General features: G+C 39.9%; 1 protein-coding gene across 1 annotated transcript in view; it reads right to left on the bottom strand.

The window, feature by feature from the left end:
- Window positions 1-3,635: 3,635 nt before the first annotated feature.
- LOC126354862 (parafibromin) overlaps window positions 3,636-18,270 on the bottom strand; it is a 60,024-nt gene continuing 45,389 nt past the window's right edge. The window contains exons 8-10 of the mRNA XM_050004851.1: window positions 12,503-12,732; window positions 5,254-5,395; window positions 3,636-3,867 (exon numbers count right to left, since the gene is read on the bottom strand). Coding sequence (XP_049860808.1) covers window positions 3,831-3,867; window positions 5,254-5,395; window positions 12,503-12,732 — 409 coding nt within the window. The 3' untranslated portion in view covers window positions 3,636-3,830. The remainder of the gene's footprint in view (window positions 3,868-5,253; window positions 5,396-12,502; window positions 12,733-18,270) is intronic.

The raw sequence follows: 18,270 nt of genomic DNA, 5'->3' as shown, positions 1-18,270 counted from the left end.
TCCCAATTGCCTGGAAGAAATTGCATATGACTCCTATATATAAGGATAAAACAACAGAACCACAAAATTGCAGGCCAATATCCTTAATGTTGGTTTGCTGTAGAATTCTTGAGCGTATTCTCAGTTTGAATATACTAATCTATTTTGTGACAGAGAAGGTTATGTCCACAACTCAACATGGTTTTAGAAAGCATCGCTCATGTGAAACTCAGCTTGCCTTTTCTCCCGATATACTGCAAACTATGGATGAAGGGCAATAGGTAGATTCCATATTTGTAGATTTTCGTAAAACATTCACACAGTGCCCCATTGCATATTGTTAACAAAGGTACAAGCCTATGGCATAGGTTCACAGATACTTGACTTGAAGACTTCTTAACTAATAGAGAATTGTGTCCTCAATGGCAAGGTCCATCAGAGTTAGGGATATCATCAGCAATGCCCCAGGGAAGAGTGATAGGGCCGCTATTATTATCTATACACACAAAGGGCCTGGCGACAGGGTGGGATGCAATTTGTGGTGTACGTGAAGGTATTGGAAGTTGAGTGACTGTAGGGGATACAATATGACTTAGACAAAATTTCTAGTTTGTGTGATGAGTGATGGGGCAAAATAAACCCATAATGTTTGGATGCAGCATTAGTAGTGCCCTGCCGAATACAGTCACAGCTTTCAAATACCTGGGAATAATGTTGGAAAGCAATATGAAATGTGAGAATTGTGGTAGGGAAGGTAAATGGTTAAATTTGGTGTATTGGGAGAAGTTTCAGAAAGTGTGGTTCATCTGTAAAGGATACCACATATTGGATCCTAGTACGATCCATTCTTGAGTACTGCTTGAGAGTTTGGGATCCATAACATGCCAAATTGTAGGAAGGCATCAGAGCAATTCAGAGGCAGGCTGCTAGATTTGTTCCCCGTAGGCCTGAACAACATGCTGGTATTATGCAGATGTATCAGGAACTGAAACAGGGATCCATGGAGGGAAGACGACATCCTTTTTGAGGAACACTATTGAAAAAATTTAGAGAACCTGTATTTGAAGCTGACGGCAGAATGATTCTACTACCACAACCATATGTTTTGCGTAATGACCACAAAAGATGTGAGAAATTAGGGCTCATAAGGAGGCATATAAACAGTCATTTTTGCCTTGCTCTATTTGCGAGTGGAACTCGAAAGGAAATTACAAGTAGTGGTACAGAGTACCTTCTGATAAAAACCATATAGCGGCTTTGGGAGTGCTTACGTAGATGTAAAATTATGGAAGTTGAGATTCTTCGTCTCTTAGCAGCCAGCTGTAAGCAAATTTGCATCCCTGTCTCCAAATATTCAGTTAAATTATAGACGGAGAGATTAATAAGGTAGTCATCGTTTTTGAATGTCTGACGATTTCCAATATACTGCCTGGTGTCTACAAGGAAAGTGTTGAACACTTTTAAAGCAGAAAATAAAATTCCATTCTGAACACTAAGAAGGGACCAACAATCTACTTGCATTCTTACTTCCTGCATTGTGGCTGTGAACTACACAGTTCATCCTAAATATACTCTCATTATTAACTATAGATAGCTTTATGGATTGCATGCATTGGTACGCAAGGTTAAAAAGTCCAAGTCCCTTGAAGACACTTCTGCAAGAGGGTACTGACTTTACATAAATTTAATACTATATACTTCTGTAGAAAGAAAAAAGACTTTGTCTTAGCTGGACTGCCCTAGTCGATCATGCTATAGGACAGTATGCTAGCAATCCAGTCTGCAGGTCAATACAAAGAGAAATTTCGCTCCTGCTACCTCAGTTTGTGATTCATGTGTGCATTTCTTACGCACTTGACATGTTCCACATCATAACAGTTTTCGTGAGATTGATTGACAGTACACATAATTAACTAACCGAAGGAATTTCACATAAAGAGTGCCATTTAGTGTGCGCCTCAGGATCTCCACTACTTTCTGTGATAAGTATTACTTGGCGAAACTAAGTGTAATCTCATTTGCAGCCATAACTAATATGATGATGTGACTAGATACAGCTGTATTTCAGTTCAAAGAAGCACACACTATTATCTCGGAGTGGATGTATGCAAAGTGATCTGTGACAATGTCTTCACTGACAGGCGTGGAGACACGTGATAGCTAGCTGTTAATGTGATTAAATGTATTGGCAATGAGGAGGAAAGGAAGAAAAAAAATGAGGATCACAACTGAACATTCCGTTGATGATGAGATTAGAGATGGAGCAAAAGCTCACACTGAGGAAAGATGGAGAAGGAAGCTGGATGCGCCCCTTCAAAGGAGCAATCCTGACATTCATCTTCCGTGCTTTAGGGAAATTGTGCGGAACCCAAATCTGGATATTAAGCTGGTTAACTGAAAAACTGTCCTCTCTAAACTGAGCCCAGCGCCTTACCTTGCTTGGTCTTGACGACGAGGAGCAAGTAAGCAGGCAGTGGGCATATTATGGTAGGAGGGACATAATGCTTAGGGGAGTGGGGTTTGAGTATCCAGTTCAAAGAAGAAGATGGAAAATACACACAATAAATATCTGGTTGATTATATGTATGAATGTGTTATTACCCAGCCATTTCTGGAGAATTATTGATAATACAAGAAAATACAAATTTTGTGAAAACTTCGCAGCTTTAGTTGCATAGAACTAGACTTCAAGACTGTGAAGAAAACTCAGAAAAAACTTGTTGTGTCTATAGGATGTGGTTTTAAAAAAAGGGCCATTATGCTTGTGAATGACACAACATAGTTTCAAGTGCCAAACTGTGCTGAATTTCTATGACAATTTGGAGCCTCAAAACTAAAAGTGGCCAGTGATTTAGTCCAACATAATGTGGATCTTTACATGTTGCACTGTGAATATATATTATCGAAGCGTGCAGGGAGCACTGTCAAAGTACTAGCCAGCAGTTAATTGTTGCACTATGCAAGGCAGTGTCATATAGATGTGTGACAGTGATACACTTGTAAGAATACTGTAATGCTCTTGTCACAGCAGATACACTCTCCATGGGTGGTAAGGCTGTATAGAACGGATTTTTTAATATGAAAGGATGGCAGCTGTTGAAATGCAGGTACTGTTGGTGGTTGATGGGTTTAACATGGACACAGGTCCAGATGGAGCCATCAGAGAGGTGGTCATCAACAGCTAGGAAAGTGGCATGCTGGGTAGAACAGGACCAGGTGAAGTGGGCGGGAAGAAGGTGTTGAGGTTGTGAAGGAGTGGAGATAGAGTGTCTTGGCCCTGAGTCCAGATCATCAATGAACCTGAACCAGACTAAAGGGGTTTAGCATTTTGGGAGGCTAGGATGGTCTCTTTTATATGGCGTACAAACAGGTTGGGATAAGAAGGTGCTGTGTGGGTGCCCATGGCTGTGCCACAGATTTGTTTGTATACCTTCCCTTCAAAGGAGTAATAGTTGTGGGTTAGGATAAAATTAGTAAAACTTGGTATGATGTGCCAACATTCAAGGTATGTGATGAATAGTAAGAACATGCTGCAACACATACAACAACTCTGAATATAACAAGGAATTGGTAATTATCAATAATATAATTTATTGTGTATAAATATATTCTGATGTAACAAACATTAAAACTGAAATTTAAATAAAAATAGGACATAATGGGAAAATATCAGTTTAATATTTCAGCTAAAACGTTTTACATTTATTATCGTAACTATAGATACATTCATTACAGCTACACATGATGTGTAATTCTTCGCTCCCAGCTCATCCTATAATACAGTCTATTGGCTATGAATGGCATCAGTCACCAACATATGAAGAAATCAAGGTGTCTCTCACTGTAGTCCATTAGAATCTTAAATGTGGTTTGTACTTGATCATGTACCTGCAATATATAATAAGGACATTAGAGATTCAGATAATTGCAACAAGACAAACACGTTTTGCATACTTACAAACTAGACTGAATACATTTACAAGGTCTATTTGGAAACTAAACTTTGTTGGGCTATAAGTAAATACTGGAGAGTTAAGAATCATTACCATTATGTCTTTACAAGCTGACAAATTACTTATGCATAAAATTCTGTTGCCCAAGTGTTTTGGGACACAATGAGGACAAAATCTGTCAATTTCAAACAATTGGTAACAAGTTGCAGAATGTTGTCAGAGTGCTGAGATGCCATGAAATGCTAGTTCTTACAAATTTTTTCATCAATTTTCTACAGCAGCTTGTGCTGACTACTGAGAGACAGGAAAGTCTGTCATAATCATGAACATTTGTCCTTCCACTCTTAAACAAATGATGTCATTGATACATAACACTTTCATTTATTACATTTACTCCACACACAGCACAAAGCAGTTTTTAAGATTTTTTGCACCTAAAAACCATTATTTCAGAAGCAATTTCACATTTATGGTGCTTTTCAATTCAAACACTCATATTGAATAGGCTAAACTCGGTGCATGAGAAGCAAAGTGGCTTTCTTGCTATTGTAGCTCTAAACACACTGATCTATCCCTTGAATAAACAATGCTCCTGTCCCCCCTTCCCCTACCAACCACTTCACACGCTACATAAAAATGGCATTCTTTCCAGGCCATTCTTGAACTGCCCACTTAAAAAAATTTAAAAAAAATTAAAAAAATAAATTTGAACTAAAATGAATGGAAACAAATGGAAATGTGGCACAAGACACAGAAAAGAATGGTGGCAAGACAGGAAGGCACAATTTTAAAAATCTTATGTAATTCACACAAGTAGGTAAGATTTGTTACAGCAATCGTTGATGTCTGTTTATGATGGTTTAACACAGGTAATGCTCTAATTTTTCTCTCTGGGCTCTCTTTTAAAGCTTTCATCTCTTCTCCCTGAATTTAAATTTCTCTTTGGTTTTCTATACTTGTTGTTCAGTATACAGACTGAGTTACAATCCTGTCTCAAATCTCTTCTCCATGATGCCTACTCTTTTGTCATTAAACTCTTAAAACTTCTATCTGTACACTTACATCAGCATACTGTAATAAGACATTTTATGACACCTTCTTTCTTAAGACTGGTTTATGCCTTTTGCATAACTTACCACTTACTACTGCTTCGATACATGTCGTTACAAATTTGGTTCTCAAATGCTTATAGCTAATATTACACAAAGGTTTTACAACTGCAGATACTTTAAGTTCTTTTGCACATGAAACACTCGTCTAGCAATTATTATTAAGCTATGCAATTTACAGACACTTCAGCACACTGGATGGGCAAACTTACTTATCGAGCTTCTCCCAGAAGACCATCAGTGCTGCTCGGTCCAGATGCCTCTTCGTACGTGACAGCTCTATCACATGCACCGCCCATTTGCCGACATTTGTATCCAGCTTCATTTCATCATATTTGATGTGGAAAGCACAGACTGGGGATAAAAAGCATGTGTTAAAATCACTGAAGCTATTTTAAGTGCCCAGTGTCACGCATCTATACTATCCCACAAAATTTCTGCTTTGTCCACAGTACATAGCATAATATTAACAGTACACCCATTAATAACAGAAGTGCTGGTGGAGTTTAGTTGTATACATGTTCAATGGATCATAACTGTGATCTTCCACTACAATGTGAAATGAGTTGGTTAGCCCACTTTGCGGTTACAACACATTGTACAGGAATAAAATACCATTCACATTTAATTGTCCTTAGAATATCAATCAGCATTTTATAATGTCACAGTGACTATTCGTGTATTAATGTAGAAGCAAAGTTCTGGCAGACTTTAAGAAATTAAGGAGTTATGGAGACTATTTACCAAACAGCAGAAGCATTGAGTTGCTGACAGGCATATACAAAAGAGAAAGAAAACTAACTAGCTCTAAGAATAAATCCTTTGTCTGGCTAGAGTACAAATACATACACAAAACGGATGCACATATTCCCGCACCTGTAATCTTACATTGTGACAGCTGGATACATAATGAGCCTACATTTTGCCAGCTGGACGAATAATGCCAGGATTGCATTTCGGCGGGTAGACTAGGGTGAGGTGGCAATTGTTTCAGTTGAGAAATGTAGATGGAGAGAGAGGTGGGAGGCAGGAACAGCGGTTGTCAGTTGTTAGTTAGCAGCTGAGACAGAGCCAGTAGATTTGCTGGTTGAGAATGTGGAGAGGGAGAACTGGCAGATTCACGAACTTAGCCTGTGATGTATGGGTACCACAGCTTGTGCGATGTGGCACACGGTGAAGGTGACAGGGTGTGGATTAGGAGGGAGTGATAGAACAGAGGAAGGGGAAGCTGTTGGGTGGAGGGTGTGGGGACAATTGGTTAAAGGACGTTGAGGCCAGGATGGTTCCGGGAGCAAAGGATATGTTGCACGAGTAATTCCCATCTGTGTAGTTCAGAAAAGCTGGTGATGGTGGAAAGGTCCCAGATGGCCTGAGTTGTGTAGCAACAATTGAAATAGAGTGTGTTGCACTCAGCAGCATGTTGTGCCCAACAGCATGTTGTGCCACCAGGTGGTATATTTGTTCTTGGTGACAGATTGATGGTGGCCATTCATTCTGGTAGAAAGTTGTTTGGTTGTCATAGACATAAAAAAAGCTATGCAGTGACCATAAAAGAGTTGATACATATGACATGGCTGCTTTCACATTTGACTCTGCCACTTATGGCGTAGGATAAGCTTGTGACGTGACTAGAGCAGGAAGCGCTGAGTGGGTAGATTGGGCAGTTCCTGCATCTGTGTCTTGCATTGGGAAAGGGTCCCTCTGCTAGGGGCTGGGAGTGGTAGGGGCACAGGAATGGATTGGGATGCTGTTTAGGTTCGGCGGGTGATGGAACATCAGTTTAGGAGGATGGGAAGAACCTAGGGTAAGGTGTTCATTAGCTGGCATGGCTATAGTCAATCAAGGGATTGACAAAGGATGTGGTTCAGTTGTTCCAGTCCAGGATGATAAGGGTGACAAGGTGGGTACTCCACTCTAGTTGATTCTTTGGGTTGGTGGGAGTTGGTGGTAGTTACTGCAGTTGTGGAGCCTTTGTAGGGAGAAGGTTTAGATTAGTGTGTGTTCTGAGACCATGAATGACTGTCCTTTTCTAGTACTGGGATTCTGTCTGCAGACTACATTTGGAGGGTAGTGGCTTTCCGTCAGCATACTGGGCAAGGAAATTTTCATCGCTGCAGCTGATACACCATCCATGTATGGGCAGGCTGTATATTTTCTTGTGGATGGTGTGACAGCTGTCTAAATATATGTACTGCTGGTGGTTTGTGGGCTTAACGTGAATTGAGGTGTGGAGGGAACCATCAGAGGAGAAGGTCCACATCTAGGAAGGTGGAGTGTTGGGTTGAGGAAGACCAGATGAAGTGGATGGGAGAGAAGGTGTTGAGGTTATGGAGGAATGAGGATAGGGAATCTTGGCCCTGAATCCATATCATGAAGATATCATCAGTGAACCTGAACCAGACAGGGGTTCGGGGTTTTGGGAGACTATGAAGAGTTGCTCTAAATGGACAAAAAAGGGTGGTATGTGGATGTCCATGGCTGTGCTGTGAATATATTTTTATACCTTCCCATCAAAGGAGAAGTAGTAGTGTGCAAAGACATAGTTGGTAAGGTGTATGAGGAATGAGATAAGGGGTTTGGAGTCTGAATGACGTCAGGATAGGTAGTATCCAAAAGCAGCAAGGACATGGGCATCTGTGGCGATGATGTTTAGGGAGGTGACAGCAAAAATGATGAGTAGGGAATGATAAGGACAAGGTGGAGGTAAGGAATTCCTGAAAGGTGATCAGTGAGTGGTTAGGGAGAAGGGCGGGAAGGTGAAGGTCACAGTTGTATGATGGCATGAAGTGGCGGAGGCAAGGTTCAGTGTTGGGATTAGGTTGACACTGGTTGGAGGAACTGATGGCAAAGAAGTGGTCCCATTACAGGGATCGGGAGGAGGAGAGTAGACCTTTGTCAAGTTAATCATGGTTAAACTTGGGTGCAGGGCTGAAAGAGAAGCCATTAGATAGGACTGAAACTTCTGTACGATTCAGGTATTTAGTGGAAAGGTTAACAATAGTGTTTTGGGTTTGTTGGGGCCTGGATTTCATGGAGTGTTGGCAGGAAGTTTTGAAGGATGTGGCAAATTGAAAAGGTCAGCTAGACAAGGTATGGGTACTACGAAGGGTTGATGAGGGAGTCCATTGTGGGTAGGATAGGTGTTGTTGAGGAGTGGTGTTCCAAGACAGGGGTAGGATGTCAACAGGTTGGACAATTTAGGGAAGAGGTGTCTGGAATGCCCTTCTAGGTGTTGTATGGCAAGGGTTTCAAGTTTGGAGATGTGGTGTATGTAGTTATGATTGCACAGTAACAATATCTTTTGGAGGGAGGAGTGGTGTTTCTGGGATGTCATTGGCACAGATGTGTGTTCCTGCAGTACCAGATTTGTGAGGATAGGCAAAAGATGAAGGTCTTTGTAGAAGAAAGGATGGGGTACACAGAAGCCCAATATCCTGAAGGTCTCACAAGTGCCTTCACAGATACGCACTACACACCAAACAGATTTCCCATGCCCTATCCCCAATCACGTACCAAGAAGCAGCTACAAAGACACCCCCCCCTCCTCCTCCTCCCTCGTCACTCAATATCTTCCTGGATTGGAGCAACTGAACCATATCTCTTGCCAGAGCTATGACTATCTATCGTCATACTTGGAAATGAGGGACATCCTACAGATGCCCCCCCACCCCAGCTTAAAGGAGTATTCTGTCACCCACCACCCACCCAACCTACACAACATGCTGGTTGATCCCTATGTAATTTGTGCTCCCAACCTCTTGCCATATGGATCATATCGCTGTGGAAGACCCAGATGCAAGACCTCCCCAATCTACACCCAGCATGTGCTACTCCAGTTTGTCATGAGGGTATCTTACGCTGTCAATGGCAGATTCATTTGTGAAAGCAGCCATGTCATATACGAACTATGCTGCAATCACTGCACAGCTTTTTATGGCAATGTGACAACCAAACAGTTGTCCACCAGAATTAATGGACACTGCTAAACTGTAGTGCAGAATAAAGTTCACTAGCCATAGGCACAACATGCTGCTGAGCACAATATGCTCTAGGTCAATGATTGCTTCACAACTCGGACCATCTGGATCCTTCCATCCTGCACTTGCTTTTCTGAACTACACATATGGAAGTTATCCTTGCAACACATCCTTTCCTCCCATGTGGCCTCAATTTCTGCTAACTTACTGTCCCTCCACCCTCAACCAACAATAAGCATTTCTCTGTCCTGTCACCCCCTCCTAATCCATTTCCGACATCACCCTCTTCATGTGTGGTATCACAATGGCTCCAGTTCTGGTACATCACATGCCTAGTCTGTGCACCTGGCACTGCTCCCTCCCACATTACTAGCCAGAAAACCTACTGTCTCCCTCTGAGCTGCTAGCTACCCATCCCCAGCCCCTGTTCCTGCCTCCCACCTCTCTTTCCATCTGCACTCCCCGCCTGATACGACCTTAACTCCACCCCATTCCATCTGCCTGCAATCCTGGCATTGCGTGTCCAGCCGGTACAATGTAGGCTCACAAGTGTGTGTGTGTGTGTGTGTGTGTGTGTGTGTGTGTGTGTGTGTGTGTGTGTGTGTGTGGGAGGGGGGGGGGGGGGGGGGAGGAGGAGGAGGCGTGCACAATAGTGTGACTAAGGATGAGTCGGTATTGGGATCCTTTTTCAACATGCTTTAAATGCCTTTTTCCATTCAAAATTCTGATTCACAGGGACATTCTGTTTTAATTTTTGTTATGTAAAGTCTTGTTTTTTGTGTTTGGTGATAAATATCTTCTCACAGTAGTTTTAATTTTGTTTCAGTTCCACTTTCCTCAATGGTTTCACCAATTCACAGAGATATTAAGTTATAGAACTCATTTAATTTTGCCACATTTTGTCTCCAAGACAATATACATACTATTTGTTAAGTGGTCAAAGATTTTTGTGGTAGAACAACTCACTCCTTTCTATGCCACACTAGGCTAAGCAATGGGCAGTGTAAGTCATTTCTCTGCCTAGTATTATTAACAAATGCATGTTTATTTTTTAAATTATGCAGCTGACTTGACAACAACAAACTTACTAGGGAATACATGTACTGTGAGGCTGTGGTCACCATGGCAAAATGTTTTTAAGGGGATGTCAACAAGAGATTCTAGAATGGGCACCATGACATCCCTCCATTTGCAAACCATCTTCTTCCTAAATGAAATTTTGTTCCAGAAAATCACACCATGAGATTGTAGCAAATTGAAACAGGAAACATAGCTCAACTTGGCGAAGAGTTCTCGGGCTTCGAGCCGGGTGGCAGTGTCTTTGTCTTTTGAAGACATCGCCACCCGGCTGGAAGCCCAAGAACTCTTCACCAGCTGTATACGCCGGGAAAGCATACATTCACATAGCTCAACTTCCTTGCATTTTCATCCTCAAAATCTGCTATTACACACATTGCAAAAGTTGCACAACTTACACATATTTAAGAATAGCTATAACTTATGACTTTTGAGTTCAAAAATTTTGAATGTTCCATTTCATTTATTGATTCCCCCCTCAAGCATCACTTCTAACAGTGTGGTCAGACCCTGAGCAGAACAAAAGCGCACATACTGTGTTATAATTTATATTCACTGACAATGTCCATTGCCAGCAAAGAGAGCTGTTTCAGTTTAATGGTTATATGATGGCAGATCATTTACAAACAACAAGAAAAGTGCACTCAATACACATACGTGTGTTACGCATGTAGTGATTATTTCTCACTCTTGAAGATGCTGTTTCACTGTGTAGCCTCCTGGGTTTCTTAATGTGACACTGTACACTCTTTTCGTTGGATAGAATGAAAACCAGTTCCCAGTAAAATGTCTGATACCACAATATTTGAGCTTCCCTAGTAGAACACTATAAACTGCACAATCAAATGATTTTGACAAGCAATGGAAACTACCAATTAACAAGTATTTGAAAAAGTTAGAGATTTCTGCCTGTTAAATGTCAGGTTAGCTTGTAATAGACATGGAGAAGCTGAATTTAGTCTTCAGATTTGAAAAAGTAAGTCCACTAGATGACACTGCTGGAGCATTTTCATTACCAAATAGGCTAAGACTGTTACTTAGGCTAGGTGTGAAATGAATAGATGCTTTGTTGCTGAAACAGTGCCCCTCACAATATGGAGAAAATGGAATTCAAACACCTCCTTTGGACCATCCACAATGACTGTGTACAAAAGACACTGAATACATTTCAATAATCACCTTCTGTTTATTATTTAACTTTCCTCACAGCCATGCAACTGGATATTACCTTATATATTGCACCATTAGATTGAAAATAGACACTGTGAACAATTACTTGCTCATGAACTGAAAGTAGGGTTAACATATGTGGACGTGCTCAGCAACAGAAATGGATAATTATGTAATGAGGACCAATACCGAAACCTAAATGGTTGTTGGGTTACACTGACAGCAGATCGTACCACTGTGTTTTAGCTTCTCAACTTCACACATGTTGTAGAACACACACTGCTATTCAAATTTTTGCACCACAGGACTCTTAACCTCAGGGACATACACAGGTCAGTGCCAAAACCAACATTATAAATGGAATTTCAGTAAAGAACTTAAAAACTCAGCCACATCAATCTTTTTTTTTTCTCCTCCATGTAGGACAACTACTTTCTACAATGAAAAATGACCAATTTATAATCCTTACTGAAAATTTACTCAGGATTGGGAATGGAAACCATATTTTCTATTTTTCACTATATATGCTACTTGAGCACACCTACATGTATGACTCAACTACTTCTCCTTAAGCATTAGTTAATTCTGATTAGTCAATGAAAGTTTGAGCCAGGTTTGGAGGCATGCTCTTATAGTCCAATAGTTAAGGCTACTGCTGGCAAAAAGTACAAAATCTGATTCCTCCAAATCCCGATAGCTAAATTTTCATTGTTGTCAATTAGATCTTTCCAGGTATGTAATTGCGATGTCATGTTGTTTTATAGACTGTTGATTGAGACACTGCTGTAAGTGGCTTTCATCAGGATGGTGTATTGAACACTGGACCACTGGTCACAATAATGTACAGAAGGTTAGAAATGAAAATTGTGGAACTAATAGTTGAGAGTCAATTTGGTCTTAGTACATGTAAAGGCTGTTCTACACTTAATAATGGAAGCAAGGCTTGGGGGGTGGGGGGTGGGGGGTGGAGGGAGGGCACTGACCCACTTTAATTGGATTTGTCAATGTAAGAAAATAACAATATGAAGAAGAGGGGGGGGAGACGAGAGAGAAACCTCTAGTAGATTGGTTTCTGTTAAGCTACACACACACACACACACACACACACACACACACACACACACACAATCCTAAGCAACTACACCATCCGAGTGCTGCAGACTATATGACTATATACTGTTTTGCTGTACTTACAAATGAGTCTTGTAAATGGAAAAGCAAAAATACACTGGTTCACCTTTCGAAAATATTTCAACGGGGTTACCACCCCAGGGCCAGCCCTTGAACTGCCACGAAGGCCCCATAACGAAAACTGCCACTACACGATCCCAGTCAGCATTGGTGAGCTTTTGCGGGTTGTCAATGACACGGTATGGTACAGTTGTAGCACCTTCCTTGCGACGCTGGAGGAGGACTTCGTTGTCACGTTTGGCACCCTGAAGTTTCTTCTCCTCTGTGCTCAAGTACCTGTAGCAATAACAACGAGAAATGTGTATAGATACTAATATTTCCATACTTCACATCCAGCAGGTAATAGGCATACATTGACATGCATGTATTGTATAACATGACATATTGTATTTACCCATGTATATGACAACCCTGAATATAAGATGACCCCCTCCCCCTTTTTAAGAGACTCCTTGAGAAAAAGTTATTTTTTAATGTATTCTTACTAATCAAAATTATAAACTTTTAGTGATGTGTAAGGTATCTGCCTAAAAAAGTTACCATCACTACTAAACGTACGCCATTTAATGGTTGTTTGGGTTTTGTTAGTACAAGGAGAAATAAAATAAACAAAAAGAAATTGTTTACATTAGTTTTTGCTTCACTGTCTCTCTTGTTTAGCCTGACATCTTTGGCACCACTGTTTTTACTCATCATCATCCTAACAGGGCAGCTGCTTTCATATGGTTCATATTTTGGGGTCATTCATCTTTAAGAGAAAAAGTATCCATTACATGAAAGTGTGTAATCAGAATGTCAGCTGTAGTCCATTCAAGATCACATTGCATACATTTATTTAATGGACTAGGAATATTCACAGTACTTTCAAAATACCTATATTCACTTATGAAATTTTGTTATTAATAACCCATCTCAATTCAAAAATACCAAAGTGCATAGCTACAACACTAGAAGAAAGGCTGATTTTTACTTTTCTAAGTTAATTCTGAGTTTGGCACAGAAAGGAGTGAATTATGTTACCACAAAAGTCTTTGGTCATTTATCAAATAACATTAAAACTCTTACAGATAGCTAATCAGCATATAAGAATTTCTGAATGACAACTCCTCCTACTCAATAGATGAATTTTTAGATACGAAATAGTAATTGAAAAAAAAATTGAATTATATTGTGTAAGAAAACCTTACATTAAACTGACATGTTCCACATCATTACAAAATGTTGTATTCGAAATCTATGGAACAAGTACAGGGTGACAATTATTAACCAACATGGTAAAAAAAGAAGAAGAAGAAGAAAATCAGTTACTAACTATGGCACGCACACACTTTAGCCAACATGTAAGCGACACTACAGATATTTGGATTTTGGTTGTGACATATTCGATATGCCTGCCATCATTGGCAATGATATGGTGTAGATTAATAGTGAAATTCTGCACGACCTACTGAAGTGTTGGAACATCGATGATGTTAATGACCTCCTGAATGGCTGTTTTCAGCTTTGCAATGGTTTTGGGGTTATTGCTGTATACCTTGTCTTTAATACAGCCCCACAAAAAGGAGTTGCATATATTCAGGTCCAGAGAATATGACGGCCAATCGAGACTCAGGCCAGTGCCCTCTGGGTACCCCAGAGCCAGAATGCAGTCCCCAAATTTCTCCGCCAGCACATCAAACACTCTCCTGCTTCAGTGGTGGTGAGATCCATCTTGCATGAATCACATCTTGTCGAAATCAGGGTCACTTTGGATAATGAGGATGAAGTCATCTACTGTTCAGTAGTCACCATGCCATCAAGGAATATCACACCGCTTATTCCGCGACTGGACACTGTCTCCAGTCACCTGTTGAGGGGCAAGAGACTTCTCGATTGCAAAATGCAGATTCTCAGTCAATCAAATGTGACAATTCTGCTTATCGATGAACCCATCCAAATGAAAGTGGGCTTCGTTGCTAAACCAAACCACTAATTCCCATGAGCCCTGTAATGGATCTGGTAGACGTGTTATTTTCTACCGGATTTGTCGATACCAACTTGTAAATGTTTTCTTATATTTTTGTCAGAATTTTTTAAATTGTAATTTGCCTTATTTTATGTTAATTTATTTATATTTTTGAGAGTGATTGCATATTGATTACTATTAGTAGAAGTGACGAAGAATATCAAAGAGACTGATTACAAGTGGAAGGTTGTGTGTTGTGTAAAATGTCTTTGACGCTGGAGTCGTCTTTGACTGTAGTCAGTCGGCAGTGAACTCTTGGTGTGTGTTGATGGTAGAACAATGTGCAGGTTGTCGTCATAAATATTTGCTAGTGAACAGGAAAAATGAATTATGTTACTAATTTTTTTATATAAACTTTAAGAAGAAACCACATTTGAAGAAATGGTATTTGAAGCACCAAAAATGAGGCAAACGCATTGAATCAGGTCATTTCTGCAGCCGACGAAACTGCATTGTGGAATCATACTTCCACTAGACAACTGAAGCCAAGACAAATATCATATTGTAAAAATTTCACGGAAAAAGTACTGTCACGAAATATGCCAAATTTAAGTAAATAAAAATAGTGACCATATTTCAGCCCTCATAGCCAACTGTACAGTTTGAACATCCTAACACGAACTGTTCAGGAGTTACAATGATTTTATTTCATATAGTTCATTAATTGTCACCCTATATTAATGTAATGTAATATGAATCTTATAGGCAGTTTCTTCATTTTTTTAATTTTTTTTTAAAGAACACAAAGTGGATTTCACTTCTATGCTGACATGAGAATGTCACAATGTCTACTGCTACTGTCCCACTGGCTATGTAGAACCAGCACCTGATACACACCCCTATCATTTCTGTCATACCTCACGGTGAGCGTTGACAACATTACTGCATGAAACACACAAGTACACCACTGGTCCCAGTCTAGACTTTCAGCATCTCCCGCAGAAATGCATACTACTGCTGATTAACTGATTAATTTTAAAGTCAATTCGATTCTGAGTACAAAGAGACTCTGGAAAATAACAGTTTTAACATTGCAGATGGTCATAAAAAGCCAAAGTACACAGCATATATTCCCATGGTTGGCAGAAAGGCGAAACTTATTGCCAACTCGCCACTCTCCTCCCCACACTCATTATAGTTCCCAGCCAAGCTTGTGCCCCTTTTTCCCGCCAAGCCTTCTGTAAGGCTGTGCTTCAGCAACAGTACAACACGGACAGTTGTATATTCTAGGGTGCAGGTCATATGTAACAGCAGCAGCTAATGCATAAACAAAACCCACAATCATGATTCAGTCAAATTCTAGAACTTCTGCTTGTCCTGCAATCTAGTGCTGTCTGTTGGTACTATCTCCACAACCAGTCTTTCTGCTATAATTTATTCTCGTAATAACAGCTCAATCAATTCAATGAGTTATGTTTCAGTTGTTAGACATTTAATTCTGGATTAAGTTTGTTTCTTTTTTCATCTGATACCATCTTGTTCTAAAGCTGACTAGAAGCTGGTTTTTAAATGAGAAGGTCTTCGCCTCTGAATGTTACCTTCACTTAAAAAGCAGCATAAATGTTTGCATACAATATCCATACATCTCTTACAACTTCTGTTGCAAACCTATTCAAATACAACAAAAGTCAGTTAGTTGATAGAATTTGAGTTTCACAAAACTGTCAACTTTTTAAGCAGAGTATTAGATTGTTGTAATGGGTAGTTCATAGTTTCGCACATAGATAGCCATTCATTGCACTAGCACCGCGAGTCACATGTTACATGATTGATCTAACAGAATCGATACTGTATCAAGTGCTTCTGTGTATTGGGAGATCTGAAGCCTATTCGAATGAAAGTACTGTTTGCTAAGCTCTACACAGAAGAAGCTGCCTGGTAGAATTTTGCAAAGAGCATAACTTAATCATCACTAACACTTGGTTTAAATCATGAAAGAAGGTTGTATATGTGAAGAGACTTGTAGACGCTGAAAAGTTTCAGATTGCTTATGTAATGGTAAGAAAGAGAAATAGGAACCAGGTTTTAAATTGTACGATATTACCAGGGGCACATGTGTACTCTGATCACAATTTATTGGTTATGAACTGCAGATTAAAACTGAAGAAACTACAAAAAGGTAGAAATTTGAGGAGATGGGACCTGGATAAACTGAAAGAACCAGAGTTTCAGAGGGAGCATTGGGGAATGATTGACAAAAATAGGGGAAATGAATACAGTAGAAGAAGACTGAGTAGCTTTGAGCGATGAAATAGTGAAGGCAGCAGAGGATCAAGTAGGTAAAAAGAGGAGGCCTAGTAGAATTCCTTGAATAGAAAATTAAAGAGACCCTTGGAAAAAAGAGAATCACCTGTATGAATATCAAGAGCTCAGATGGAGAACCAGTCCTAAGCAAAGAAGGGAAAGCAGAAGGGTAAATGGAGTATATTGAGGGTCTGTACCAGGGCAAGGTCAATATTATGGAAGAGGATGTGGATGACGATGAGATGGGAGATATGACACTGTATGAAGAATTTGACAGAGCACTAAAAGACCTAAGTCTAAAAAAATCCTTGGGAGTAGACAATATTACATCAGAACTACTAATTGTCTAGGGAGAGACAGCCATGAAAAAACTCTTCCATCTGGTGAGCAAGATGTATGAAACAGGCGAAATACCCTCAGACTTCAAGAAGAACATAATAATTCCAAATCCAAAGAAAGCAGGTGTAGACAGGTGTGAAAATTACTTAACTATCAGTTTAATAAGTCATGGTTGCATAACACCAACACAAATTCTTTATAGACAAATGGAGAAACTGTAGAAACCGACCTTAGGGAAGATCAGTTTGGATTCCAGAGAAATGTAGGAACATGCGAGGCAATACTGATCCTACGCCTTAGATGATAGGTCAAGGAAAGGCAAACATATGTTTCTAGCATTTGTAGAGTTAGAGAAACCTTTTGACAATGTTGACTGGAATACTCTCTTTCAAAGGTGGCAGTGGTAAAATACAGGGAGTGAAAGGCTATTTACAATTTGTACAGAAACCAGATGGCAGTTATAAGAGTCGAGGGATATGAAAGGGAAGCAGTGGTTGAGAAGGGAGTGAGACAGGGTTGTAGCCTATTCCCCATGTTATTCAACCGGTACACTGAGCAAGCAGTAAAGGGAACAAAAGAAAAATTTGGAGTAGGAATTTAAGACCAGGGAGAGGAAATAAAAACCTTGAGGTTTGCTGATGACATTGTAATTCTATCAGAGACAGCAAAGGACTTGGAAGAACAGTTGGACAGTGTCTTGAAATGAGAATATAATATGGACATCAACAAAAGCAAAATGAGGATACTGGAATGCAGATGAATTAAATCAACTGATGCTGAGGGAATTAGGTTAGGAAATGAGACACTTAAAGTAGTATATGAGTTTTGCTATTTGGGTAGCGAAACAACTGCTGATGAATGAGGTAGAGAGGATACAAAATGTAGACTGGTGATAGAAAAGGAAGCATTTCTGAAAAAGAGAAATTTGTTAACATCGAGTACAGATTTAAGTGTCAGGAAGTCTCTTCTGAAAGTATCTGTACGGAGTGAAACATGGATGATAAACTGAGTGCACGAGAATATAAACTTTTGAAATGTGGTGCTACGGAAGAATGCTGAAGATTAGATTGGTAGATCACATAAATATTGAGGAAGTAATGAATGGAATTGGGGAGAAGAGGAATTTGAGGCACAAGTTGAGCAGAAGAAGAGGGATTGGTTGATAGGACATGTTCTGAGGTATCAAGGAATCACTAATTGAGTACTGGAGGGAAGCATGGAGGTTA

The sequence above is a fragment of the Schistocerca gregaria genome, chromosome 3 (assembly GCF_023897955.1).
Source record: "Schistocerca gregaria isolate iqSchGreg1 chromosome 3, iqSchGreg1.2, whole genome shotgun sequence".
NCBI lineage: Eukaryota > Metazoa > Arthropoda > Insecta > Orthoptera > Acrididae > Schistocerca > Schistocerca gregaria.
Note: the sequence above shows the minus strand (reverse complement) of the source record. Positions and strands in the feature narration are given on the sequence as shown.